Genomic DNA, 16,084 nt, shown 5'->3' with positions numbered 1-16,084 from the left:
TCAAATCCTCCTCTCTCTCCTCCCTACTTTTCTAAAAAGCCAGCATTCTGGACTAAAATCTCTGCCAGTGTAAAGTAATCCAGTGCTACTGATATAATGATGTTGCCCTGGTTAGAGAGCTGATACAGGACTGCTAAGTTTTGAACAGATATGAGACATGTCTTATCATCCACTTATCAGACTGAACTCTATGGGAGAAGTTTCTTCAGCCTCCAAGGCTTTAGGACAAGATCTTTAGCAGCTCCAAGACTGTCATCGGTCATTCTAGTCATACTATTCACAACCTGAGCTACAGTGACACTGAGACCCCTATGACTACTGGGAATCTGCATTTTTCTAACTTCCCTCAACTGTTCACATCAGTGAATTATCCTCTACTCCTTTACTATCATTAGGGAACAAAAAAGAACCAGCGGCTTATCAAAAAGATTAACTTTACTTGTCAAAATTTTGATTTGTAAGGACCTTCCTTTAAACTACTGTTAAGCAGGACAAGTTTGCAGAACAGATATCCAAAGAAATTCCTGAGTTTTTCCATTTTCCTGCAGATTATTGTGCTAGACACAGCTCTCAATAACTCCTTCTTTCTCCTTGAAGTAAACTACACTGTACCAGAAGACAAGTCCAACCTCCATCTTTCCTCTGTGAGGAAGCCAGGATGTTAAATCAAGCCATTTACACACTCCACCTCATGTTGGTCCTCTTCAGCTTCCAGTTGCCAAGAAACAGACACCCCCACAACTTATCAAATCAATGCCATGGCAATAGAGGCAATGACAGGGCTAAGGTCCAGGGATCCATTTATCTGTTTTTTTGAAGGTGGCTGACACTCAAGGGCTGAACCTGAGAGCATCAGCATTGGACATAGAGGCTTTGAGTTGCCAGAGCAATTACAGACATTTGGCCATTGCAGAATGAGCCCAGAGAAACCCACTATGCATCCATAAGGGGTAGGTTGCATTTCATCCAATGTTCCCTTCAGGAGGTTTATTAAGACAGTAGGTGGGAGGTTTTATTGAAGTTCCAACAGTAAGAATTTAATTTTTATGAGGAATTCATGCTGAATACCTTGATTCAGCCATAAATGGTTATATGGTAATTTTATCTGAAAGTGAGAATGTAACAGTAGTCATATTATTATTCCCTGTGTGCCACTGATTGCAGAGATTGGTAGACTGTAATCCCAAGGGACAAAGTAGGTTCAGTAAGATTCTTGGTTTGATTCCTTTACCTGCTTTCTTTGTTGAGCACAAAAAGTTGAGGGGCACAGCTTTCTTCCTAGTTTATTTAATTTGCATTTTGTAATCTTGCTCAGCTGCACAAAATTAAAAACTGAAAAGGCTGTCTGTGGAAAACTAATTAAAAACAACAAAGAAATCCCACAGGAAACCAAAACCACAGAGGGGAAAAAAAAGAAGAAAAAGGGAGAATACCATCACAGTAGCACAAGGGAATGCATCAGGGAAAGAAGGGGTCTGAATAGCCTGCCTTTCAGGTGACATAAGAAATCAGAGGGCAGGTAGAAACTTGGCAAGGTTATGAAGGTGGAGGAAGTGTGGGAATTGACTGAGCTTCCAGCAGTTGCAAAGGGAGAACAGGTTAGCAGAGATGCAAAGAGCTAAAAGTCTGTTCAGCTCTAAGGCCAGACATTAAAATAATCGAGGAGGAGGGAATTTATGAATAATAAGAATAAACTAGGGTTTTAAGAAGGAAGGAACATACCCTGGGTTTGAATCACTTTTCAGAACCACTATCATAGTGCTCCTCTAGGTCTCAAAGAAAGGAGCTTACAGGAGCCAAATTCAGTTGGCTGGAGTGATTGCAGATGCTCAGCAAGCCACAGGTATCTGTCAGACGGAGGACAGGAGGAGTATGAACAGAGGCTCAAGAAAAAAGCACTCAGAGGTGTAAGTGGCTGTAAAAGGACCGGAATTCAAGCTCCTCTACAGCCACACCATCTCCATTTGCACTCTGCTTGATATCTTTGTTGTCATTTGAAGAAAAACCTACAACTTAGTTTACATTTCCGTTCAGTGCCATTCGTGTGGTTTGCTAGGATATACAAGAATCCAATTTCTTCTTTTTTTTTTTTTTTGTGTGTTTAATTCAGTGAGTAGACTTCTTAACCCAGCTGGTCTTAAATGATCTTTTCAAAACATTCCTGTGAGTTCAAACTTGGTCTCTACTGATGGAAATCTTCAAGTAAAATCTTGGCTTACCTCCACCTGAAGTCAGTGAAGTTAGGATCTTTCCCTGAACGTATTTTCTGCTTCACTTATGTCTCTGCCCACAAAATGAGTGGAATGTAATACATAGATGGGATATAAGAGGCCCTCTGAAGAAGAGCAAAGGCATCATCCCTCCTTTGTGATAAGTGCCCTACCCACTGAACTTCACTATCATGCACATGGAGTCTGCTCTCTCTCATACACAGCATCTCAAATTTCTAACTAACTTCCAGTCTGGCCAAGGAGAAGAGAGATCTCAGCATGAGCTCTCACACCCAGAGAAGACCACTAGCTCCATCTAGAAAAGTGCAAAAGTGTCTGTCACTCCTTTTTTTCATGGTGCTGGCATGGCAAGCTGCTCAGGATGGGAAGAGGAACATTCTATTCTTGTATACTACATATCTTTCTCCCAAAAATTCAGCTCCACTGTCAACTCTAAGGTATCCCTAACCATCATGAGAAGCACCTTTATAAACGCCTGAGAAACTCAGCAAAATATCAACAGACAGATTTAGGATGACAATATTTTTCTTCCATTTCTAAGTATCTCCTAAACCATGTTTCATGCAACTTGATCCTTTCCTGGTTGTGTGTGATCTTTCATCTGTCTGTGACTCAGGTCTTCTGAGAATAGCAGTTCTAGTATTTCTCTGGCTTTCAGCAAGGTAGTAAAAGGATAATGAAGTATTCAGGCTACTGTATGAGAAGCCCAAAAGATATTTTAAATGCCTAAAACAGGCTTCATTAAAAATTATAACAATAAGGGTTTGATTAACTGAAAAGCCAGATTTCGAGCTGAAAGCCAGTGTGGAGCTATTCATCTGAGAGTAGCGATCAGCAGTCTTTTGTAAAATAAAGGTCATTTATCACCAATCAACATTTTGTTTTCCCATGATAAAGGACAAATATGAAAAAGAAGACCTAAAACATGTTTAAATATTCTCATGAAGTTGCACACAAACCACACAAATCCAGTCTCCAGTCCCATGCCATGGAGCAAAGGCACTGAACAACTTACTGGGTTTCAGAAAACAGTCTGAAAATGTGCATCAGAGCTAACAGCTGCAAGCAAAGAGAACAGAATGGTTGGATATGTAAAAACAGGAATTATAAAAGTGAAAAGAAGGTGGTAATGAGTCTGCCACTTACGGTCAGGCTTCATTGAAATACAGGTTGAGTGCGAGGCCTTTGGTTAAAAAAAAATCAAATTGAGAAAGTGAGTTAAGTATAACTACTCTAGTGTTAAGCAAGATGAGCCTTCTTGAAAAGCATTTGAAGATTTCAATACATTTAGTATAGGAAAGGAAACTGTATATGGCACATGCAAACAGGATGCTGTAGTGTATGAAACATGCACAATAAATAACTTAGGTTATGCCCCAAAGGAGATGTTTTGGAGGTTTTTTTGGCATCTTTACAACAACTTGTACTATCATGATAATGGATACTGAAATGAAGATGTTTCAGTCATGGTTTATAACATTTTAAGGCATCTAGTTATAAAGTAGCGTCAAGGGACTGGAATGATCTGTAGTTCTCAACACTCAAAAATACCTTTAACCATATGGACCCTATGACATCTAACATACCTGCTTTGAAATATGTTTCATTTGCATAGAGAATGTATGAGAAGCCTGGCTGGGAGCAGCTCATGCATTGCTCACTTGCAGAAAAGAGCAGAAGCACCAAGTTTGCATCACGCACCCTCACGTCCTGGCAAGGAAAATCTGACATTAAAGGGAGAAGAACCAGGGATATGCAGAACTGGGACCAGTATTTGGCCTGTTTCACATTCATAAGCCACAGGGAAAAAGCAGCTCCAGCTCAGAGAAGGAGCTGGCTGCATATACTGTGCCAGGCGACATTTTGCTCCCCCAAGATTCTGGCACTGAGAGATATTCATATATTTACAACCTTTCTTAAGGTCATCTCTGCTGTGTCTCCAGCTGAGCCATTAAATATTAATTGGACTACTTTCCAAAAATAAAAAGCAGAACCTCTAATTTACTTGTGTAATTTACACCTCCCACAAACCAGGTGTCCTCCTGAACCAGACCGAACAAGCCATTTGCTCTTCACAATCCTGAAATATGCTACGTGCTTTTGAGACAGACACACAGTTGCTTGTTCATTCTGTGTGCACAAGTGCATGTTATTATTTGGGGGGAAAAAAAGAACCTTAAATGAAACAGAAAATATGCCCTCCAGGTGATGCAGTCAAACCTTCCCACTCACACTAGATAGTTCTCTTCAGTTTGAGATTCGGGCTCGATTTTTTTTTTTATAGTATTTTACCTAGATGAGTTTGAATATCTTGTCACAGGTCATTTTGTTCAACAAGATTTAAGGCTGCTAGATTTCTCAAAGAGGTCAAATTTTAACCCACAGTTGTAAAGAGCATGATCGCTTTCTGGTCATATACAAGCACTTGCATTAAAGAACTTTTGTATTCTCGCATAGAATAATTTGAGCTGAAAAAGACCTTTGAGTTCATAGACTCCAACTGTAAACTTACTTAACTATGTAATAAGCCTAACATTGTAATTAGCTCTGAAATTTAAGTGCAATACCAGTATCACTCATGTTAAGACAAGGTAAATATGTGTTCAGTAATCACTGAGCCACACTGATTATTCGCAGAAGTTTATTAGGTGCTGATTTACACTGATGAATAACATGCCTGCTCTTCAGTGAGGCTAAGGAATCTGTGGAGCGAAAATTCACAGAATTTGAGGTCCTCATTGCTCAGCTGCCATCTAAGCTCAGAGACACTAAAGTCCTCAATATCACATTACCCAAGAAAGCTAGTTTTGTTTTTCCACTTGTAGTGAAACACATCCATCCTGTCAGGGTTTAGCAGGCTGGATGCCAGCTCAAAACTAAACCTTCTGGGAATTTGTAGTCTAAGAAATACTTCAGCTTTATTGCCTCAGAAATTTAGTCTGTCAGTCTCAGAGCTTAACTGCAATATACGTGCTAGGCAAAAAAAAAAAGTTTCTATTTTCTTTTGGAAGAGGTGACTTTGTCATAAGTGAACATCAGAGCACTCACATAGGAAATGGGGCAGACAGACTCACTTTCTTTCTCTGAAAAGGGAGATTCAAAAGGCATCCTGGATCTTGCTTGAAAATATCCAAATCATCAGACTTGGAAATATTTTGGTGAAGGCGTGTTGAGAAAGAGAATATGTCTCCTCAGTTGCATGGGCAAATTAAGGGTTTGTTGTGCCGCAGAGTTTATACCCTGACTGCTGTTAGGTGAAGGATAACACCCAGGGAAGGTGCAGTTCTCAACTCCAGACTCTGCCAACAAAACACAAGTTCAGAGAAGAGGAGAGGACTTTGCCAATTTGAATTGCAACCAAGAGCTGAAAAACCACAGCCCAGGAGCTTTTTTGGGGTCCTACTCCTCTGAGGAAATGATGCTTCTTTTGCACACTCTTTTAACAACAAATTTTCTCTAAGCAGCCACAGGTGGGTGACAGAAACTTCTTCTGGGGAAATCGTAATATCTCTTGTCTCTTAGGAAAAGCCACTCCATTGGGGAGGAAATCCAGATGAAGTTTCCTAGAGCATTACCTTTGGGTTGGCAAGTGTGTCAATGGCAAGAGACCATTTTGTATATCACGCTCCAGCTTTGTTGGAAATCTGATCCAAACTAAACCCTACTGTCAGGACTGTGTATCCCCTGTTTTATCTAAAATGTCAAAATGTCAGTAAGAGGGAATCCACAACCTCTGGTAAATGCTCCCATCATGTAAGATACACGTAGCACTAAATCCTTTGATACTTGTTGCAGCACTCCAAAGAAAAGGGGGCAAAATGTGGTTTCCCCCTATCTCCTCCTATCCCTGAATAACCCAGGGCGTGGTGAACGAAGCATCAAGCTGAGTTTTGCCTATATCAAGAAGCCAGGGGAATGAAAGCGAGAACTCTCACTGATTGTTTCCCACTTGGTTAGAAAAGTAGAGGAAGCCCTTCTGGGTTGGTGGTGAGAAGAAGAGAGAAAGGAAAAATGCACCTGCACGCTGAGGTGAGCAGAGGGAGATGCCTTTTGGTAATGCTAAACAAGGCAGTTAAACTTCATTGAAAATCAGCACTGAGAGCACCACAGCTCTTCTTGCCCTTCCTTAGTTTCCGGTCTGCTGCACACTGTAGGCCTCACCTTCCTAATTCTCTGTGGAAATGAAACCTAAAAGATGCTCTACATCACCCAGTGCAGGCTCAAATCTTTTTTCTTTATTTTTTTTTTTCCCATCTGGACCTGAGAACCTCCAGAAATATTCAATGCTTTGTGAGACTGAGTGGTATTGTAAAGTGTACACCCTCAACTGGCATAAATAAGCTTCATTAATTAACTTAATAACAGATGCAGCAGTTTAGCTGTGTTCTGTTTTATACCTTTAAAATTCAGCTTATAGTTTAATAGCTTTAGAAATTTGTTACTGTAATAGCTTTAGAGTTGGGTTTTTTTTCCTTCTCTACCATTTTCTTTAATAATAAAGTTTTATTTAATTTGTATATCCTGCAGGTAACAATTTAATACACTTTACTATATGTAACATATTCCTTTCTCAAAGTGAGGACCATTTTATTTAGGAAACCAAGGCTAAGCTAACAATTGTAGGTACCATCAAGCTCATGTTTATTCATGGATAGCTGCCGTAGTCTATTAAAACTCTTTGGCACAAAACTGACTAAAAAATTAGTGAAAATTTAGCATCCCTCCCACCCCCAACAGAGTGATGTTGCAGCTGAAATGAAAGACTGAAGCATTGGGTTCTTCTAGCAGCAAGGCAGAGGGGGTGGAATGGGGAGACAAACAGGAAGTAAGGAAAACTGGAAAGATTCCACAGACGACTCTTTCTTTCTGAAATACTGTATTTACACAAAATTGAAGAGAGTACAAATACTTTACTAAGAAGACAAAACCATTATAGTACATTCAATTTAAACACAGGTAGAACTATAGATGCAAAGCACAGAGGCCTAAGGTACTTGCATGGGGGAAAAAAAAAGCGCATCATAAAGGCCCCAGAAATTAAAAGCAGGAGGTAAGAGAACATTGTATCTGTTATGCAGCATCACCTTTCTTTGACTTCAGTGGGACTGAACAAGACACTCTCTTTCCTCATTGTAGATGGTGGGGAAAACCCTCTCAATGTGCTGATGGCTCAACACTGATTTTAAAAAACGATTAAGCATATACTTAATTTTCAGCATGGAAACAGAGCTGTTAACTTCAAAGGAAATTATATTTGTGCCTAATCACATGCTTATATTCTTAGTTCAACCAGAAGTAGCCTTCTCAATGCTTCACAGGGTCAAGTCCATTGTTACATAAAAATAAGAGTTCTCTACTGTCTTCTTTCTTTTCATTTTTCTTAAAATATACTTTAGAATTGCTTTAATTTTCCCCTTAGGTACTCAATTAGAAAATATTAGCTTATTGAATGCCTTAGAATTTTTAAATTTTAATAAATGTCTTATATAATCAAAGGAATATTGTTCAAAAATAATTGCCACATTTTTCCAAAGCCTGTTTAGATTTAAAAAGAAAAAAAAGAGAAAAATGCATATAATAACAAAGCAGCTTTATATTTCCGGGCATTTGGCAGCAGGTCTGTTATAATATCTCTTGCACATCTCTTGTTATCGATAAAAATCACCAGATTAACTGATCATTATTAAGGAAAAGGTTGTACAATATTATTACAATTCACCATGTATAGCCAATGCGTGAAATATTTTACACATTATATATCCCTTAAAAAGAATTAATATATTTTAGCCTTTTCTTTGAAAACAGATAGCTTCTGACATAATATATCTTAAACACAGTGGCATCTGTCACTTCTACTGTCTAACTGATTTTTTTTTTCTGAATAAAAGCTTGTTTGAATAGGACTACTATCTCAGTGATGGAACTACAGTGCTATTTAACTAAATTCCATATATGTCATCATTATTGTTGCTGCAGTTATTGTAATCACATACCACTGAAGTGCTAAATATTAGTAACTCAGATATGTGGACTTTGGTTATGCTTGATAGAATACTGGAATATCAAATATATGTACCACTTCCTAAAGGCTATGTTACAATCATGATGCCTAGTAATAAATAATAATAACAACAATCTCAGATTCAAAGTGCTGACTCACTTGAGGCACCAATACAATAAATCAATCAATTAAAAGACTCATTTTTAATGTTTAAAACCAACAGAGCAGATCCTGGATTGCCAAGTTATATGTGCAGCACAGAAGACTCTGAACCTCTCCTTCCAATCTGGGGATTCCTGTCGTCCCAGAAACACTGGAATATCTCGTCTGATGTGGAACGCTCCAAGACATACCAAGTCTTTGGATATGAAACATTAAAAGCTCTCTAAGCTTCTCTAAAGCCTTGAAATGCTCTGTTAAGACCCCTCCAGCCAACTCCATTCAACCAGGGACAAGGCTTTGCCGTGTATTGCGCTTGGCTGCAGACCAGGGAAGAGCCTTTCATGAAAGTCCACGATGAAATGTATCACATTATGCAGCTTTCACACCCTGGAGACACTGTCAGCACTGTCAGCATGAGAGGGAAAAGGCAGCTTTCCAGCAGCAGCAAACACCTGTCTCACTCGAAGGGGAATGCTTTCATGTTGTTAGTTTGTTCTGTGCAAGCAGTAATCGTTTTCAGTGTCGAGAGAACTGTTGTACCCCGATGAAGGATACAGGTCCCTCTTAAGTATCCTGTTGACGATGTTGATCAGAACTTTTTTGTACTGTTGACGCAAAAGTGAGTAAACAAATGGATCTGATGCAGCCTTACTGTAGGTGAGGCACTTGCTTATAATTCCCCAGTAGTAATTTATGGTAACAAAAGGAAGGAGCTCTATCAACCTGTTAAACATTAAAGAGAAATGGAAACACTTAAGTGCTAATATTCACACTGAGCCCAGTGCTCAACTCATGCTTCATGAAACATTCAAGTAACACTTATTTTGTTACAGCACACAGTCCCTGCAGGAGAAGAGCCCTGTACTTACTTAGTCCTTGCTTTCAATAAAGACAAAGAGACCTTTTGCAAAGCCACTTGGAGACAAAAAGAATTTCCTCTATGGAAAGAGGAAAAAACTGTGTTTTCAATGGTAATGCTTCTGTGCATCGGAGAGAAGAAAGTCCTGCAGTTTATTGCTCACTTTCTGAATTTAGAGAGTTGTGCTCGTAAGTGATCAAAATTTTGGTGGCATAATTGACTACCTCTCTCCCATGGCAAGCTTGAGATAGACACATGTGACTCATGGCATCCAGACTCACTGAACTCAGTTGCCTAAGTAGAGCTGTCTAGCGGCACTTGAAACATTTGAGTATAATCCCATTGGCATCAGGCTGCTGCTCCTGGAAGCTGTGAGTCTGTGGCATATGTGCCAGGCTAGGTAAAGGATTTGGATACTATGCAACATCTCAAATGACATCAGAAACCTGGTCTAGATCACTGAATCCATCCCCTCAGACACAGACAAGCGAACCTTCATTACACCCCGGCGGTGAATTATCACAGATGCAAAGAGGATTCGTGTCAGACCATTGTAGTACGAAGAACAACTTGGCGGTATCTCAGAGAGCTTTTAGTGGCACCTGCAATCTCACAGTATGCTTAGGAGCACACCTGCATCTACTTACCCATGAAAGTTTTTGTGTTCACTAAGCTGACCATGAGCTTGGAGAAAGAAAACACGGAGACAACACTTTTATCATCATTATATGACCAGTCAGCTGCCTCCAGACCTGTGTCTTCCTGTCTGCGCTTCACGGATGATTAGTGGCCTCAGCACCTCAGCTGTGAGGGATGTATTAATCATGGGGGGAGAAACTGCAACTAAGTTAAACAATTTTTCCACAGAAGTGAGAGCAATCCTTCAGACTGTTCCAGTAAATGTCTCGCCCAGCTCATCAGTAGTGGGCAAGCCCTCCAGGAAGGTGGAAAGAACAGGGTGAGAAGTTTTTGTTTTCTGTACATCTTTTGTAAAACCTTTTGCAGGAGCAAGAATATACTGCTTTGCTCTATTCATTCCAGAAGAAAAAAAAATGCACAGTGAGATAAAATAGCCCTTTTCTGTACCCTAAAACATCACTGTTTGAAGATGTCAGATCAGAAGCTTTCTCAAGGCTTGAAGAACCTTCTGTCCTCTTTCCAAAGAGCAGAGTTCCCAACTTGCAGGGTGTTGATTTTTTAAGCTGTTCCAATCCCTCCTCTTAGAAAAGCTGACTTACAACCACTAGGACTGAACATTGCAACAAGCGACAGGAAAATTTCTTATTTCTATGAGTAAAAGTAAAATCATTCCTATGACAAGAGCATTAAAAAAACAGATGACTTCTGCCTGAAGCTGCTTGGAAAAATTTCCAGTGAATTCAAAACAGATAGAACAGGAAGACGCAAATTGTGAGAAATAAATGCACCATAAATTACACTTGCTACTGATTGCTTCGATTATCCCATCCTGCATACTATCCAAATGCAAGAAATATACAATTGTTAATTACATAACTGATGTTTTTATAAAGACACTAAATAAGAACAGTAAGGTGTCCTTCAGTCATGAAAACAGATGTGTTACTATGTGTTCCAAATAATGCATTATGGGTTCAAACTTAATTGCACTGAAGCCAACAGACAAAAAAATTACACAGATTTTAATAAGATAAAGGGTCTGGCCAAAACAATTCAGCCTTAGAAATACCCATGTGAATGCATCTTAGTATCATTTTCTTGTTTTCAGGGCTATTACAAAAGAAATGAAATTCATCTGTCGGATCTTAGTGAACAGACGAATATATTGCTAATGATCCTAATCTCATTCAAATTTCTGAAATGAGGAGCAAACACAGAGCTCACAGCACAACCTGAGTCACCAGGCCAAGAGCAAGAAAACGGGGATAATGTCTTTTACACTGCCTCCCCAGAGATTGCTTCAGTATCACCCCCTAAAAACCAGAATGGGAGAAGAACGAGAAAACAGGCATGGCAGCAAGTCCTCTGACCTCACCTCCATCACCACCTATTATGTAGTGCTGTCTTGGTACCATCTTGTCTTTGGGACAAAGAGCTTTTCAGGATGCCCTCCCCAAAACCTCCTCATTTTGCTGTCACTGAACCAGCTCAGTCCTTGTGACTGAGACAGAAGCTGTACCTTGACACACATTTCCATAAACCAGCCCTCAGCCTTCTGTGTAGTGACTCAGGCTGTATCAGTTTGTCACACATAGAAAATGCACCACCTCACGTTTGCCAAATGCAAGGTCTGAAGAAGGAAGTAACTTTTATTTTAGAAGTTTATGAGAAATATCTCCACCCTGAAAAATGTGGCCATGCTTGGAGTTTGCTGAGCTTGGTAATGTTTAGATGGAAAGAAGATGGCAAAATCCACTTTGCTCAATATAATTACATCTTGATTATGGCAAAAGTGAATAGAAAATTACTCAAAATGTACTGTACAGTGATCAATTAACCTTTTAACTCTGTGATGTAATGTTAAGATTTGTAATAAACCTTCAAATTGCAGAAAAAAAGACATGGTTATCCAGGAGATTAGTTAGGAATCCCTTCCAACATGTAAATGGGGACTGAAATAAATGTCACTTTTAAAGATTAAAAAACATTGTCTGTTTTGTGCACTGGCCTTAATCTATCCCCCACTCATGTAAGAAAAGGGCAGTGACAATGGCCATAAAAGGTCTAGATGTATGTGACCGTGTAAGGTCAGAGCATAAAGCTGGCCAGTTTCTGTGAGCTAGTGTGTCTGCAGACACCGGCAGTTTGGTAGCAACCTTAAGGAAGCCCTCGCTAGGGGGTTTTGCAGACTAGAGCACCTTCCTCGACAGAAGTCACTCCTCTTCAAGGCTGTCTTGAACACACTGTGAAGTAGAAAATATTTTTTAAAAATCACCTGTGAAAGACGTAGCCCATTTTAGTTCAGAGATGAAAGGCTAAATCTGAGGTGCTGCGATTCAATATAATTACATTGGCTTCCAGATCACTGGTTTATGCAAATTTTAAAAATAATAAACATATATTGTATAAAGACTATACAAGTACAATAATGACAACAGTGCATAAGCAATTAATAAGGTGCAAACCACCAGGATGGATGCTTATAATTCTGTGCAGTTGAGAAGCACGGTGTTTCCTATACATTTTAAAAGTCTAATTATTGGTTTTCCTGAGACCTAACTTTTACACCTCATCACAAGGCTGTGCTGCACCATTAGCAATATATTTACAAACATTAATGTTTCCAGACAGAAAGCTTATCTGACAAATTATCAGCCTGGGCAAATTTAAATTATATCACCTCAGCTTCCAACAGCAGCAAACTTGGCTTATGCCTTTAAAAAAAAAAAAAAAAAGACTTAAGCTAATCAGGAAAGTCTGTCTGCTTTCCTTTCTGTTTCTCGGGTTGTGCTAATAAGGAAGGGTGGCGAGTCTTTTAAACTGCTTTTATCTCCCATTGGCATGTAATTAATTCCTGGTACTTGTCCTAAAAGCCTCTTGCTCTTGGCAGAGGCGCCCAGACCTGGCTGCAATGAGGGAAGGAGAGCCAGAGGCTGGCTGAGCTGCGTCCCAGGGCTGGGGGCGCGAGCAGGAGCGGTGTGTCAGAGTGGGTGTTTGCGTGTGTCTGTTTGGTGTGCTCTGCCCTCAGAACCGGCCCCGGGTGTCCGTTCTGGTGTCTGGCACCCCAAAATTAGCTGTAGGTTCCCCGGGCACCTTCGCATCACAGGGTATCCCCTTCTCGCAAAGTCCCTCACCCCAACAGGGGATACTAACCTGGTGATAATGTAAGGACCAAAACAGATCACGAACGACCCTATAAAAATACTGATTTTCTTGGTAGCTCGCTGCCTCCTCCGTTTCTGCTCGTTCAGACAGCGCTGCTTCACACTGCGAAGGGAAAAGAGCAGTAGGGGAGTTAAGGCAAGAGAGGAGGCGCAACGTGAACCCAAAGGAGACGGAAAGGACTCTTTCGGCCCAAAAGCCCCTGCGCCAGGGAAGGGAAGGGGAGGGAAGGCGAAGGCAGTCCCCGGGGAGAGGACGGCAGTCCCGGTCTGGAGGAAAGGCAGCCCCTGAGGGGACGAGGGCAGCCCCCCAGGGGAGAGCAGGGCAGATCCCCGGGAGAGATGAGGGCAGCCCCGGCCCCGCTGAGCCTCGGGACGATCGCACTCCCATAGCAGTGGTTCCCTCTTAAGAGGAGCTCAGCCAAGTGGGAGCACCCGGCTAAGCCGGATTAGCATTTAAAGAGAGAAGGTTACAAATGCACGAGCCACCGTTCCTGGCACTAAGCAGCATCTGAAACTAGAGGCAGGAGCGCTCGCCATGTGGCCGGGGCAGGCAGGAAGTGCTGGGGAGGCAGGACATTCTCTCCGCCCGGGGTACCTACCGCGAGTGCCCAGGGGCTGTGAGTCCGAACACGCACGCATTACCTGGGGTGGATATCCACCAGCAAAACCAGAGTCTGCATGGTAATAATGTCTATCCGCTTGCAGTGGAACCGGGCAACTTTTAACACCTTTAAATAGGTGAAGCACAAAATCACCAGAGACAGCATGAAACTGGTGGAGTGAAAGACAATGGTGAACACCGTAAACCTTCTTCTCTCCGACTCTTCCTTCAGGTGTAGGGTGCAAGAGGCATAAACGCTGTTGTAATCTACCCATGAGTAAAACAAGGATACCAAGGGGAACGTGAGGGAGTGGAGCCACGAGTAGCCCATCAGTATCACAGCGTCTTTATACCGCATCTTGCTGGTGTAGCTTAAGGGGAACACCACGGCAATCCATTTGTCGATGCTGAGTGCTGCCATGCTCAGCATCGTGTTGGAAGTCAGGAAAGTTTCCAGGAAACCCACCGCTTTGCAGATACAGCCCCCGAGGGGTTGCTGGTTCCTCAGGATGCCTAGCAGCGTAAAAGGCATGTTCAGGACGGTGAGGAGCAGGTTGCAGAAGGATAAGTTCACCAGGAAAACCCCGGCGACCTGCTTGCGGATCTCTGTACTGTAGACGAAGCATAGCAGCACCAGGAGGTTGGAGAGCAGAGAGACAACCAGCACCAGCACGAGGAGCAGCGCCAGCAGCACGCCTGCCAAGTCCATCTCTCAGCGGGTCCCCTGGAGCGGGCGAGGGCAGGAGGAAGGGGGCACCCGCGCCGGCACCGCAGCCTCGCCTGCCGCCCAACGCGGCCGCCCGCGCATGGTGCCGGCAGCGGGGCAGGGGCCGGGGGGCAGCGCCGGGGGCCGCGGGGCGCAGGGAGAGGAGCACGGAGCGGGCAGAGGGGGCCAGCGGCAGAGAGAGGGGCGAGGGGAGCGGGGCGGATGGGAGAGGACCCCAGGGGGAGCGGGATTCTCTGACAGCAGAGTCAGGCAGCAGGGGAGCAGGGGCCGGGAGGAGCGGGGCGGAAGCCGAGGGTAGAGGGGCGCCGGGGTGCGCAGCGGCTGATCGGGAGGTAGATGGAAGATCGAGGTACCCGAGAATCGGAGCAGGAGCGATTCTCAGGGGGTCCGGGGCGCCCGGGGGCCGGAGCCCAGGGAGCTGGGGCCGTGGGGAGCGGGGAGGGAGCCGAGGCGGGATCCGGCTCCGCGGCGCTCGCCGTGCGCTGTCCGCGGTGCTGGAGCGGCGATGCCCCGACGGCCGCGCCCCCGGGGCTTCAGGCCGCGGTCCGCGGGCCCCCCCGCGCCGGAGCCCCCTCCATGCCCCGCCGCGGCTCCGCTCCGCCGTGCGCTCGGCCTCCGCAGGCACTGAGCATCTTCCCCCGCTGCCCAGCCCCTCAAATACTCCAGCCGCGGAGCCTCCCGCAGCGACTCATGCGCAGACGAACGGCTGCGAGGCAGAGGCTCATCCAGGGATCGCGGCGTCGGGCTGATCCACTCCCAGATCGCAGGCGAGAGCGACAGGGAGCCCAACTTTTGGCTACTGTGCAGCTCAGGGAGGATCAGACCTGAAGAGGAGTTAGTAGTAGTTTGATCCCTGCACTCTGCTCAGGCATACCCTGAGCGCGCCAGCTGCTTCTGGTGCTCCTGGAACCTGTACAAAAGTTGGTGTCTATGCCTCTTGGCAGGCTCGTCCCCCTCCATCCGAGGGATTGCTTGCCCTTTTCCCCCTTCAGCAGATTGCCCTCTGGGTATTCACACTGTCACCACATTGGCCAGCAGTTGCTTGGCCAGAGACTCCACTTTGACTGCTTGGACGCACCAGCTGGCTGAACAAGAGCCCACATTTAGGTAGTGCTGCACATTCTGTGGAAAATTAAAGTCTCCCTCTTTGCCATTTTCCATTCACAGTCTTAACACGATAGTGTGATGGTAGGAAAGGTTCTTTCTGTTATCACAATTTGGCAAAAGCTGTAAAGACAGACATGAAAGAGGACAGAAATTCCCCCTCTGCAGCAGTCAGAAATGTGGTTCATAGGGCTATTTCCCAAAGATGCCATAAATCTTTCTCTTAGATTTAAAATAAATAAATAAATAAATAAAGAGAGAGAGAGAAAACAGAAGGAGTAAGTTTTGGTGCATCAAAACACCGATAAAAGAAAGAGCTGCCATGTCTAATCACTGTCACATTTTACAGTTGATCGCCAGAACTGACATGAAGAAAAAGGAGAAGAAAAGGTAGCTTTCCTACTATCCAAAATTACTATTAATATCCCAAGGAAATTCTGTATTGTATATATTGTCCCTACAATGTAGCCTTGTCACGCAAGTGTGACCATTGTGTGGATAACTGTACATAAAACTGCTTGAAAGAGCCTGAAGGCAATGTTGGTTTTGTTGTTTTTTGGTTATGTTTTTTTTTTCCCCAACAGCAGTTATAAGTT

The 16,084-nt window shown here is 43.2% G+C and overlaps 1 protein-coding gene across 1 annotated transcript; it reads right to left on the bottom strand.

The window, feature by feature from the left end:
* Positions 1-7,090: 7,090 nt before the first annotated feature.
* On the bottom strand, positions 7,091-14,513 carry LOC113989277 (G-protein coupled receptor 26). The gene is made up of 3 exons (XM_027723686.2): positions 13,699-14,513; positions 13,046-13,159; positions 7,091-9,117 (listed from the first exon to the last, which is right to left on the bottom strand). Exons 1-3 carry the CDS (start codon positions 14,364-14,366, stop codon positions 8,880-8,882), a joined length of 1,020 nt encoding a protein of 339 aa, XP_027579487.1. The 5' UTR covers positions 14,367-14,513; the 3' UTR covers positions 7,091-8,879.
* Positions 14,514-16,084: the final 1,571 nt, after the last annotated feature.

This window comes from Pipra filicauda, unplaced genomic scaffold, assembly GCF_003945595.2.
Source record: "Pipra filicauda isolate LSUMZ 115617 unplaced genomic scaffold, ASM394559v2 scaffold393_size659558_pilon, whole genome shotgun sequence".
In the NCBI taxonomy this organism is placed as follows: domain Eukaryota; kingdom Metazoa; phylum Chordata; class Aves; order Passeriformes; family Pipridae; genus Pipra; species Pipra filicauda.
The sequence above is the reverse complement of the archived record's forward strand: the minus strand, read 5'-3'. Positions and strand labels throughout refer to the sequence as shown.